This window comes from Lycorma delicatula, chromosome 2 (assembly GCF_047948215.1).
Source record: "Lycorma delicatula isolate Av1 chromosome 2, ASM4794821v1, whole genome shotgun sequence".
Classification (NCBI taxonomy): Eukaryota; Metazoa; Arthropoda; class Insecta; order Hemiptera; family Fulgoridae; genus Lycorma; species Lycorma delicatula.
The window spans coordinates 109730727-109743681 of NC_134456.1; the positions used below are offsets into that span (position 1 = coordinate 109730727).

Sequence of the window (12955 nt, forward strand, 5' to 3'; positions counted from 1 at the left end):
TTAATTTATTTAACTTACTGGATGAACATTAAATTTTAATATAGATTCTTTGTTTAACATGATTAAAAACAGTGTTGTCTATTGATGTACTTTTATTCTGTCATTATATATATCCTCAACCTCAGTCTTAAGAAATTAATTAGGACTTCAAACCCACTTGAAAATTAGCCATTAGTGAATTAAATAATGTTTTAATAAAATTGCTAACTGAATGGAAAGTCAGATTGTTCACCTGGTAATGGTAAGTAGTAGTTTTTTACTCTATAAACATTACTTTTTAAAAGAGGATAGTGAGAAGTTAAACCTATTTAGAACATATTGTACCAAATGTTGCAGAAACTTTAAAGAATAATGGAATAGATATTTTTTGCAGCTGGTTTCATTTTTTAAGTCAACCTTATTTTATTTTACAATGTTTAGGTTTATTTTTATTTATTGTATGGATAGACCTTTAAATTTTTTTGTTAAAAAATGTTACACTTAAGTTAGCTTGAAAAATGAAACCACCAGTGGAACTTCTAAAAACCAAATATGTCATAAGAATCAGTCCGTTTAGCAGGGAGTATGATTTGAACGTACAGTATAAAAATATAAAAAGGTCTGATTTAGAATTTCCATTTTCATTGAGATTTGTTAAAAATCACGTTTTATCTTTGATAGTTCCTAAACTTCCAAAATCCAAAAATAAACAATGCTGAACTTTGATCAAGAAAAAAATAATTTATTAATTATATTAATAGATTTTCCTGACTGAGGAGATACTTGTATTATACATTATTTGATACAGAAAGGGGTATATTAATTTGTTGCAAACACTGACTGTCTCAACATTTCTTATGGCTATGACATACTTGTAGTACAATTTCCATTAATCAGAATTATTTTCCCTGAGAGTAATGATGTTCATTATAAGGTTCCTGTATAATTTTTTACAATGGTCTATTGTAATCACTTTCAGTGTTCAATTGTAATCACTCTGATTACAGTAGAACACTGATTACCTTCACAGTACAGGTTGTATCACCTGCACTGAATACCACTTGCATTTTGGAAGCAGTTGTCTTGTCGATATATATGATATAGTTTAATCAGCTCAATGAAGAAAACAGTTATTTATTTACTTTTTTAAGCTGAGGATGGGATGGGATGTTATTTCTGAGAATGGCTGTGCTATTTTCAGGTGAGACATTTCATTTTAGGACATTTACAACCATTATGATTGTGGTACTGGTACCTAACATACCAACATTAATGAAATATGTTTTGTATTACTATAAGATCAAATTTCCTATCCTTCTATTGCTGAGAATAAATTAATTTCATGTAATCTTTGTGTTTCACACAAAATTTTCAAAATTAAGTATTTTAATCTGTGTATCATCTATTTTGAAAGGGGCCAGGTATTTCTTCTCTTAAGTAAATTTTTTGTATTTAAAAAAAAAATATGAAGAGAAATAAATACATTTATTTTAAACTTATAAAATTTGAAATGAATGTGGAAACATTTTTCAGATTTTCTGCGTTGAATTTTTCCAAGTGGTAAAATAACAGAGTTATTATTTTGTTTGTGTTGCCTTGGCCATCTTCAAAGTTTAACTAAGATCATTCTTGGTAGAAATAATTGCTGTGATAACGAATGTTGTCAATGAATGCAATGTTTGTATATTATATAAAGCTTATTCAGCACTCTAAAGTACTAGAGTAAAAAAACACATTGTGCAAGTAACCAATGTAACTTTCTGAAAACCATATGTTTCTGAGTAATGATCAGTTGCGTAACCAGTTTATCTTGAGTTACTCAAATTGCATTATAACATTTTTTCAGTTCATATTATTGTTGCCTGAACATCAGTAATCAGAACATGGAATTATTTTGATTGTATTTATATTATCTTTGAATTATATTATTTTTTGAATTATCTTTGTATTTATATCAATTATCAGTATATGCTTTTGCAAATGATAGGAACCGATTAAATGCTACGTAACCATTAATCTAATACAACTTGCCAGTAAAACAGTTAAAGGTATAATTGGTGAGAGACAGACCAACCTTCAAGATGTAATTTATTTATGCATGGAGTTAATTAAGTCTTCATCTTTTGCTTAGTAATATGATTATCCAGGAGCAAAAAAAATCTTAAGAGAGGGTGGTGAGTGGGAGGAGTTTTCATAATTACAAGAATCTGATATAATCTGTTTGCTGGCCACCAAACCCTTGTGTGTCATTCTTTGTTTCCATTTGGATGATTATAAAATTTCTGGTTGTTCATCTATTATAAAAAGAGAAAACCCAGATATTTATGAAAACTGAGTTCTTTTTAAATTTATAGGATTGCTTGCAATACAAGTAATTTATAATACAATACAATAATTATAATAAAAGTACTGTAATACAATATTCTGTAAAATGAAGTTAATTTTTTATTGAATTACTAAAACTTTGATCAGATTTATTTCTCTCTTCTTTTATGTCTGAAATAAAAGACTGAAATCTAAGAAATAGGAAATGAAATTTTAGGCAAGTTCTTTTCTGTTAGATCAAGCTTAATTTGTTTTTACTTAAGGTGGTTTAAACTTAAATAACATTGAAATAAAAAACAAAATATTCTTAGGAAATAATTTATTGAAACATTAATTTCATAATCAAAGTTTGTATAATTTTAACTACAGAAAATTCTAAGTGTGGAAAATAAAGGAATTTTAAAAATTATCAAAAGTAGTTTCACGTTCATTGATTTTTCCTTTGATAAAATATAATGAATGAGAATGAATCCAGAATTTTTTTTACAGTTATGTAAAAGTTAAAAAAGTCCTCTGACATCATCTAATGTCACATGGTATAATAATATTTACTAGAATGGCAATTGATTTTTTAGTATTAACTTAATTATATTAGTGGGAAAAATATTAAAAACTACGCAACATATGAAGAAAAGTAAGATGCTAACTGTATGAAAGTTATTTAATTTGATTATTCAATGTAAATGGCTTAGAAGCCTTATGCTGCATAACAGTTTTATATATATATAAGCAGTAGCACTGAATCGTATCTTCAGTAGGTCAGTTTCACAATGGTCTTCAATTTTAAGGTGTTTAAAAAAGTTTCCCCTAATGGGAAACTTACATTATATCTTGGAAAGCGAGATTTTGTTGATCATATTTCTTCTGTTGAACCTATAGGTAAGTAAATTTTTTATTTTTTTTATTAATACAAATAAACTGATAATACAAATTAGTAATTTAATTTCTATTTGAATTTTTGTACTCCAATATGCTCTTTGAAATCAGAAATCACAATTTCACATTTGTCTAAAAAATAAACAATTAACAGTAAGTTAGTTGTTAAAATTTTGATTACTACGTAAACCAATTTTTAAGTAAAAATGATATATTTATACAATTTAATCATCACTTTATAATACCTCTTTTTTTTCTAGTTGAATTAATTAAAAAAATAAAATATTAGTATTATTTTTTTATTAAAAAAAAAGTGTATTAAATTAAATTTTCCTCTCTAAATTAAGAGAAACTTAACTGAGGACATTTTTATTTATTGTATAACTTTAAATATGATTTAACATCTCTTTTATTGAGAAGGGTGAAATGATTATTACGTAGATAAAATTTAACAGTTATTGTAGCACACAAATTATAAACAACAAATGATTGATAAAAATTACCGATATACCAACAATTACATCATTAATTAAAATAAATAGTTTTGGTGTTACAATAAATAATTATTTTTAGAAAAATGAAAAAAATCTAATTTTTCCATGTCCCTCAATAATCCCAACAATTTTTTGATTTTGCGATTTTATCTGCTTGATAATGAGTGTATTTTTGTTTAACTGATTTTACTAATAAGTTCTACTTTTAACATGTCTTCGGTGTGTGCGATTTTCTTCGATTTAAACCTTAACCATTCGGCAATTACCTATATTTAGGACAAAGCATTTGGACTTTTTTCAGTTTTCAGGCAATGGGACGGCGCATTATCCATTACTATGACGGATCCTTCAGCCACAATTTTTTTTAAATATTGCAGAAAATTGTCACTCTACTCTTGGGAAGATCTAGATTCAAATATCCATAAAACACTGTTCAAAAATCCATTTTCACTTCCTATATGCGTTTCTATTAATCGTAACAAGATACTAATATGAGGAGCGCAGTTCCACCAGAAGAAATGCTTACTGTTACATAAAGGTAAGTACCAAAACTTATTCAATACATTTTATTTTATTAACTATGAACTGCCTACAAAATAATTCGCAAAATAAGTATAATAAGTACAGTATTTATAAATTATAAATTTGAATAATGTGGACTGAGTGAGCTGTCTTCGACATGTGATTCATCAGTAGAGTAGTAGTTGGAGAAAAATTTGAAAAAACTAGCTGTTGATGACGATCTAGATAAATTTCGAGAGAAATGTTGGTCAAAAAAAACAGTAGTATGTTATTTGTATTAGCATGCATGGCAGTAGATTGTTGCGCAGAAGAAGCATTTAAATTATTTGCTCTTGCACTATTTGCCGTATCTGCAGATTTTAGTAAGTTTTGTACAAGTTGCAGTGTATGCATTCTAATTGTAAATTTTTGATCAGAATTTAATTTCCGAACTGAAGGCAGATTTAAAAAAAGCATAGATAAAAGCATAGATCTTCTTCAGATAAATCTTGCTTTGGTTGGTGAGCATCCATAAAACTGATCAATTTATCTCCAACATAATTAATTTTTCAAGCACGCTTTGCAGTATTTACTACCACAGGCTGTTTTGAAGTTGTTGGAGTAACTTATTGATCTACAGTTCCCTCAACATCATTTTCACAACTGTCACTCTCCTTATCAATACTATTATTTATCTGTTTTGGATTTTCTGGAATATTGCTGTTGGTAGTTCGCAATTCCATAGGTTTTTCTAAAAAACCTATCTGTTCTTCATATACATACTTCCTATGGTTTTGCCTCGGAGCCCGACCTACTGGCTTCTACTTTATTTTTGCGATTTCGGGCAAAGTAATCTCTGATACTTCCCTATTTCTTCTCTGCACCTTGTACTGTAAAAAAATAATAACATTTCTGAGTTGTTCAATTGTAAGAACAGATAAATATAAGAAAAAATGTCTGAGTTGTTCAATTGTTATAAGGGCTGTTTCTATTTTCAGGTATCTTGGCAGTGGATGCAGTTTAAAGGGTTTGCACTATAACTTCAGGATTGGACGTTCAATGGCAGTGAAACTGTAAGAACTGCGTGCAGAACAGTGTGGAATGTGATAAAACCAAAATGTATTCCTGTTCCTAATGAAGCAGATTGGAATAATATAGTGGAGGGTTTTAAATATCAAGCTAATTTTTCCAACTGTGTGGTGGTTGTAGACAGAAAACACATTCAAATTATAAAACCAACTGCAACTGGATCTTCATATATGAACTACAAACATTATTTTTAAGTGGCGTAACTTTTATAGGCCAATTGATGTAAATGTAGATTTTGCTGCTGACATTGTGTTGTGTATTGCTCAACTTTGTCCGCAAAAGTGATGGTTATAATTTTGACGATACTCGAACCATCTAGGGATTAGAAGATTTTGATTTTGACAACAATATAAACATAAATAGATCTATTAATTGCTATTGACATGCTTTCACAAATCATTTTGTAAGTAGGCTGGACAATTGCTTTGGCAATATAACAGAATCTAGAATTATAGACATATGTTAAAATATGTGAATACTTTCCTAGTACTTTTTTCGGCCTCTGTTTTATTGTCGAATGTTTCAAATAAAGATGAAGCAACTGCAATACAAGCTGCAGTTTTTTTTTAAATTTTTATCTTTGTAATCTTCACAAGAAGTATCACACAAAACAATCCGTTTTTACACTTCACTAATCAAAAGTTCGGAGTCGTATCATTTCTTTTTCTATTATCACTATAATAAAATTACTCGTACAAACGTAGGTATTTTATTAATTGACGGCCGTTGAAAACACAGTTGTGTGTTTGCTCAATTGATACAAACAGAATGTTGCAACGCATTAGCATGATATGGGCGTTCTGCATTGTACGTACATTTGAAACGTACGCTAAACCAGACGTCCGTTGATGTGTGACTAGTCGTATTGAAAGTATAGTAATGCTTCAACGTGCGCTGCAACGCTCGTAAAATAAACGCTCGTCTCAGCAGGGGGCTGTCCTTCGCTCTCGGTTCCGTTTCTTCGCTTGTACACAGAACCTTTCATCAGGTGATCTCGATGAGTAGGGAGGGAGTGACCAAGCGTGGACGAGCAGAGGTTTCCCAAGTCGGTTATCCACCAACCCCAGCTTCTCCATGGACAGCTGCTCCTAAAATCCTCTGCTTTTCTTTCTACTTCCTTAGCTTGGAGAACGGTTCTGGCAAATACGTCGACACCATTCCAGTTACTTGCTCTGGACAGCATATACCCCATCAGTTGTTCCGGTGATAGATCACCGATACCGGCGTGCCTGCGTTTGTCTTCCCACTCAGGACAGTGAAACAATGTGTGGTCTACTGAGTCCCGATCTTCACAGAACATAGAAGTGGGAAACTCCCTTGTACATGCGCCATAAAGGTACGCTTCGAATAGTCCATGCCCAGACATGATCTGCCTAATATGATAATTTGTTTCTCCGTGCTTCCTCTTCAGCCAGATCCGCAGATCAGGGATTAACCTCCTGATCCAGGCTACTTTCTCACCAGATTCCCAACAATCTTGCCAGGCGCGTAACGTACTAGATTTGACCTCGTCCTTGCTCTCCTTGCGGTCTATCGGGGGGACCTAGCTAACACACAAACGGCGTTGTACGAAATCGTTCTGTACGCCGACACCACGCCAAGTTTCTTCTGATGGAAACAGCGGACCTCCACACCGGGACTGAATACAATAAGATTGAGGTCACCGTGTATAGGTAACGTCAGTCTTATTCTATGTATGTAGGGGGGTCATAATGGGGGGCACCATTATGACCCTACGTTTGGCCGCTCTGGGGGAAACATGAGAGGACATCAAATGGCTCATCGCAGAGGAGGTACGTTCAGCCTTTGCACAAACCTATAACACATGATCACTAAACTTACACGACTTACCAAGTGTGACTCCCAGACACTCAACTCTGTCTTTGGGCTGAATACTATGATCTTCTATTAAGTCGATAAGTTCTATCTTCCTTCTGTCCACCACAATCATGTAGTCTAGACCGTGGTCTTTGAGCCAGGAATCTATCGAGGCAAGCGCTGCGTTGCCTCGCTTCTAAGTCTCAATCTCATTGCTCGCACGAACTAGAAAGCCAAATAATTCGCAAAGGCGATGGATTGTGTTTGCGGATGCAGATTAACGTCCAGCACACCGTCAAAGACAATATTCCATAAGAGGGGCCTCTACACCGACCCTGTGGGATCCCTCCTTATATCGAAAAACGGAAACCGCCTTCAAGAAGTGGACTCTTTTATCTCTGAGATAATCGCTGTTCTGCTTCAGCAGGTAGTCGCTGATTCCCTTCCCCCTGACGGCCTCCATGATCACCTTCCACGGTACTGAACCAAAGGCATTTTTGACGTTCAGTAGGACGAGGGTCGGGATCTCCCTGGTTCTACGCGTCCTGGTCCTGGTTTCCACCGCCCAGTTCACCACTCTTAATAAGGCTTGTATGGCTTATCTGCCCTTCGTAAAGCCATATTGATTTGGGTATGTATCAGTATCCTATTGAGTTCAAGTATTCTGGTGGGCTGCATCTTCTCTATCGCCGTAGCCGTGGCGTTCAGAAAGCATAAGGAACGAAATTCCTGACGGCTCCTTCCAACAACGAGGAAATGTCCCATCCTCCAGTTGCTGATTTATCATGTTGATCAGGCCCTTTAGCACCTTGGTTGCGATATCATCGGGACCCGGACTTTTATCGTTCTTTAGACTGCTAATCGCTGAGATTACCTCGACCAAGGTGAAGCGCCTCTTCTGAAACTCAACTGGGCCCTCAATCTGTTGCTCCGCGCAGGGAAAAAACTTGGCCACTTCTCTCCTGACGCAATCTTCTGTCAAAACCGTTAAACGCTAGCAAGTTTTTCGTAACAATTTGATAGGCTTGTTCCCACGGGTTGTTATCAAGATCTTCGCATAATTGTTGCCACTTTAGCAGCTTTGCGAGCTTGATCTCGTAAATGAGAGTTCTTCTACAGTTCTTGTACTGCCGAACTGCGTTATCAAGACCCACCACGTCCCTGCGTCTTAGTCTCTGCATTACTCTCCTACGTCGTTGAAGCTCATTCCCAATACGGGCAACCTTCGGTGTCCACTAATAATCAGCCTTGTGATTCGTGCAATTTCTAACAATTAAGGAGATCTTATGCATGACGACCTCTTGAAAAGCCTCTGGAAATAACTGATGACTGATGCACCTCGCACAGTCTGTTTGCTACCTTAGTGACAACCATTTCTGCTTGGTAATTAGTCAATCTTTTGACTGGGCTATTATTCCTAGCTACGAACAATGGGTCCCATATCTCCAAAAACGCTGGTCACATCGTCATCCAGGACTCTTCAGGTACAATATTCGTGGTCCCAACTTCCATCAAGGATAGCTAAATTCAGCACCGTCTCGTGTAGGAGAAGCGTCGTTAAGGCAATGAAGACTTAGCTGGCGCATGAGATCTAAGAGGATCTATTGGTACAATATTGGCCTCGTCTATTGGTGCAATGGCTACCTGCTTTGACAGTCTTGCAATTAAAAGCAGGCTTTATCCTAGTCTGCTCCCAAAACCCATCATGGCCACGTCGCACCTCCTATCGGTGTACCATACCTGCTTGGGAGAAATTGACTTATTTAGCTCGTTGGCCACAACTAGATCCACCTTATGCCGTTTAGCAACTTTTTCCACTAAATCATGGGAAATGGTGCTTCTGTTGGTATGGACAATAACCTCAGGTCCGTCACAATGGGCAGCTATATGACCAACGGCCCAACATCTAAAGCACTTCTCATTATTAGCGCTGAGTGCGACTCGGCAAAAGACCCACCCAAACTTGATCCTACCACTTCTGCAGAGAGGGTCAGCCGCCTTAGACGGCATCAAAAAAGTGGCAGTTTTGGTGTTCTCATACGCTTGTCTAAGAGTCAGACCGCGGAACTCGCTCACATCCAGCCCCGAGGCAAATGCGAGGCCCTTAAGTATCGCTTCCTCGGTAGCTAGCTTGTCAATGTCCTTGATACACAGCTTTTTAGATCGACCTCTAGTCGTGCATGTGGCCTTCGCACATTCAGCCGCTTCCGCAATTTTCCTCTGAAGACCATCCGCCCCCTGGCCTTCATCCTTGACCCGAATAAGCACTTCGCCCCCCTGACCTCTTCGTAGGGATAGGATCTCCGGGAGATTGCTCTGAACACGATCCTTCACTTGCTTGAGCAAGACAGCATAACTTTTATTGGATGCGCTTACGGTCACAGTCTTCGAAGGGGTCCCGAAACCCTCTCAACGTAGCTCCAGACTTTGTTCCAGATAGATCCTCATTATGCGATTTTTCCTCCTTCCACCATATTCTAGGATTTTTCTTAGATAAACACCTAGTTTATCGCCTGCAACACCAAAGGATAGCTTATTATTGGTAAGTGAGAAAATCTTGCCGATACCATTAATTAGGTCGCACACGACCTTACGCTCCTCCTGAAAGTTGTCAGGGACAACCACATAGACGGTGTGGCCGCCCTCTACAACGTCCTCTTCCATGAGAACCTTGGGAGCCGAACTGTAGGCCAACACCTGTCCGGCTTTTAACGTACTCCCGTCGGCCAGAAACACAAAAGATCTGCGTCGAACACAAAATGTGATTAGAACACAAAAGATCTGCGTCAGTGTTGAATACAGATACAGTCACTGAAATCAAAGACCGATTACTCGCCTCACCAAATAAATCGATCAGACGTTTGTCTGCTGAAATTAATTTGTCTAAATCAACTGTTCATCGGGCGACCAAACAATTACAATTACGACCTTATCGCATTCAAACGGTTCATCAACTTCTTGAGCCCGACAAAGAAAAACGGCTACAATATTGTCAACGGTTCCGTCGATTTCTGCGTGAGGGAATTAATGTTATGGATTCGTTATTTTTCACAGATGAAGCACGATTTCATTTGGATGGCTACTTAAACAGTAGAATTTGGAGTGCTGAAAATCCCCATGTTTATCACAGAAAACACACCCGCAGAAGTCGGGCGTGTGGTGCGCGATATCGCGGAAGAAAATAATGGGTCCTATTTTTTCGAGTACACCATTAATGCAGAACGATATCAGGATATTTTATTTCAGTTCATCGCACTCTTGGAAGAGGAAGACAGATACTGCTGGCTACAACATGACGGTGCGACATCGCACTACGCAGGTTCAACTTCTGATTTCGTTGAGGAATTCTTTGGTAATCGTGTTATCGGTCGAGGCTTGTGGCCACCAATATCTCCAGATTTGACTGCGGCGGATTTTTTTCTACGGGGTTACCTCAAAGAAAAAGCCTACAGCAACAAACCACGAACACTTGAACAATTGAAAGTCAATATTGAACAAGCTGTATTAAATATCCAGCCACAAACTTTGAAAAAAGTTGCAAGAAACGCTGTAAAAAGAATTGAAGCTTGTATTCAAGAAGATGGCGGCCACTTCCAACATTTACTCCAAATGTAAGGTAATGGATGGTAATAATAAAAATTACATTTACATTTACACATGCCTTTTTATTATTTCAATGCCTACCAATATAAGGTTGGGTTGCGTTTTATATGGGACACTCTGTATAAATATGACATGAAAAGCAACATACGAGCAAATGGAAAAATGATACAATGGATAATCCCGTTTTATTTTCATATCAACAATCAAAATAATTCCAATTTAATATTATGATTTATAAAGGATAGATCCAATTAAGTTAATTGAATTTTTGTCAATAACAGAGACAGCTTAACCTTGCCTTTAAGAGGAGAAACAGAGCTGGGGAAATCATGTTACTACTCACTACTGTCTATTGATGAAAAAATGAAAGTGTAAACTTTACAGACTTATAATAAAATTTCTAATTAATTAATATACCATAACATCGTTAAATATTTTATGATTGAAGTATATGTAAAGTTTTATTTAAATATGTTGACATTTGTGATAGTTGACAATAAAAAGTACTTTAAATAACTTTGCTGACCTTGTGATGAAGTGTCAGGATTTGTAATATTACTTCCAGATTTGAATTTAGGTCGGACTTGATATTTTTCTACAGAAATTATTATGATGTCACGAAACCTCTGATCTTGTGAATTAAGCAATAATAAATTACAAATTAAACCAAATTTATAATATAAAAATAAATTAATTATCTTAATATTTTATATCAGTCAAATGTTATTTATACCTTATTGAGCTTATTCGCCTGATGTCTGCTCCCCCTGGTTTCCCCCTTCTATATTTCCTTCAATTTAGCCTGCCTTCCTACCTTCTTGTTCTTCCATCTAGTGTAGTTTTCTTGCTTTTATGGTGACTTTATTAATTCATTTATATAATACTTTCACTTAATGTGTTTGCTTATGTTAGTGTATTCTACCTAAAATTTATTTTTGTGTTGAGTTATGTTTTATAAATTCGGTTGCGTTTTGGAAGTTAAATATCATCAGGTATAAATTTTATTATTATTTTTTTCTTTCCAAATATAATATTGGAGGATCATTTCATTCCACCGCTCCATTTGTTCATTGTTTATTTACTTTTTTCCTTACTTCTTTGTTTGCTTTATATGGTTTCTAGTGTTGTTTATGCTTATGTATGCTTAGTTCTTGCGGGATATGGGTCAGTTGCCTTCGGCAGATATGGTAGACGAGGGGTCATCTAAGATTGTAGGTTGTCATGTACCATCCAGAAAATGTGGTCCGCTACCATTGTTGGATAGGGACCCGAGGAGGGCTGCGCGCAGGAAGCTTATTAGAAACGACTTGGCGAACAATCTGCTTCGAGTGATAACGAAATTGTAACTATGGAGTCCCAGTCTACTGCTAGTCAGTGGAGGACGATACCTGTGCCAAGGAGGCAAGCAGTGAATCATAGTCCTAGCAATGGCAACTTATCGCTATCGAATAGGTTTAATGGCCTTCCACTAGAGGATACAGAAGTTGTGAACCAACCTGAGCCAGTCAAGCATCCTCCGATTGTGCTTTATGGAATAAACGACGTGCTGAAGTTGTACGAGCTGCTGGAAGCAGCTGTGTGCAAGAGTGATTACAGCATTCGACTGGTTGGAGGTAAGCAGTTGAGAATAATTTCTAGGGACATCGAAGCGTACAAGAAGATTGCACATGTTATTCAAGAGCACGGTCTGATAGGTCATACTTTCACAAGGAAGGACCGATGAGCCTTTCATGTTGTAACCAGATACCTGCACCTCTCTATTCCACTGGTGGTGATAAAGGACGAAATCGAAGGCCGCAGGCATCGGGTGAAGGAGTTGATAAATGCACGCCACAGGATAACTAAGGAGCTCACATTGACTTTCTTCGTGAACCTGGAGCCACAGGAGAACAATAAGGCCATCTTTGAATTGGAGTACATTGTCAATTGCAGAATGTCATTCGAGACGCCACGGAAGCCTACAGACCTCGTGCAATGCATGAGGTGTCAGCAATATGGGCACACTAAAAACAATTTAATGATGCCTTTTTGCTGCGTGAAATGTGGAGAGAGTCATCGGACAGCTGACTGTTCCAGAAAGAACAGCAGCACTCCTGCAACCTGCACCTTGTGTCAGTCCGACCATCCGGCAAACTACCGAGGCTGCAGAGTATATCAAGAGATATTGGGGAGGAAGCTTAGGCGGAAGGCGAATTGGAACTTGCAACTTGTTCCGAGAATCGAACCCGCTGGTCGCAAGGTGGCCGGCCCCGCGCTTGATGATAAAAACT

At 36.5% G+C, this 12955-nt stretch overlaps 1 protein-coding gene across 1 annotated transcript in view; it reads left to right on the plus strand.

The window, feature by feature from the left end:
• The first annotated feature begins 3034 nt into the window (after nucleotides 1–3034).
• The window catches only part of Arr1 (arrestin 1), a 39515-nt gene continuing 29594 nt past the window's right edge, over nucleotides 3035–12955 (plus strand). The window contains exon 1 of the mRNA XM_075356016.1: nucleotides 3035–3183. Within this exon, the coding sequence (XP_075212131.1) occupies nucleotides 3075–3183 (109 nt within the window). The 5' untranslated portion in view covers nucleotides 3035–3074. The remainder of the gene's footprint in view (nucleotides 3184–12955) is intronic.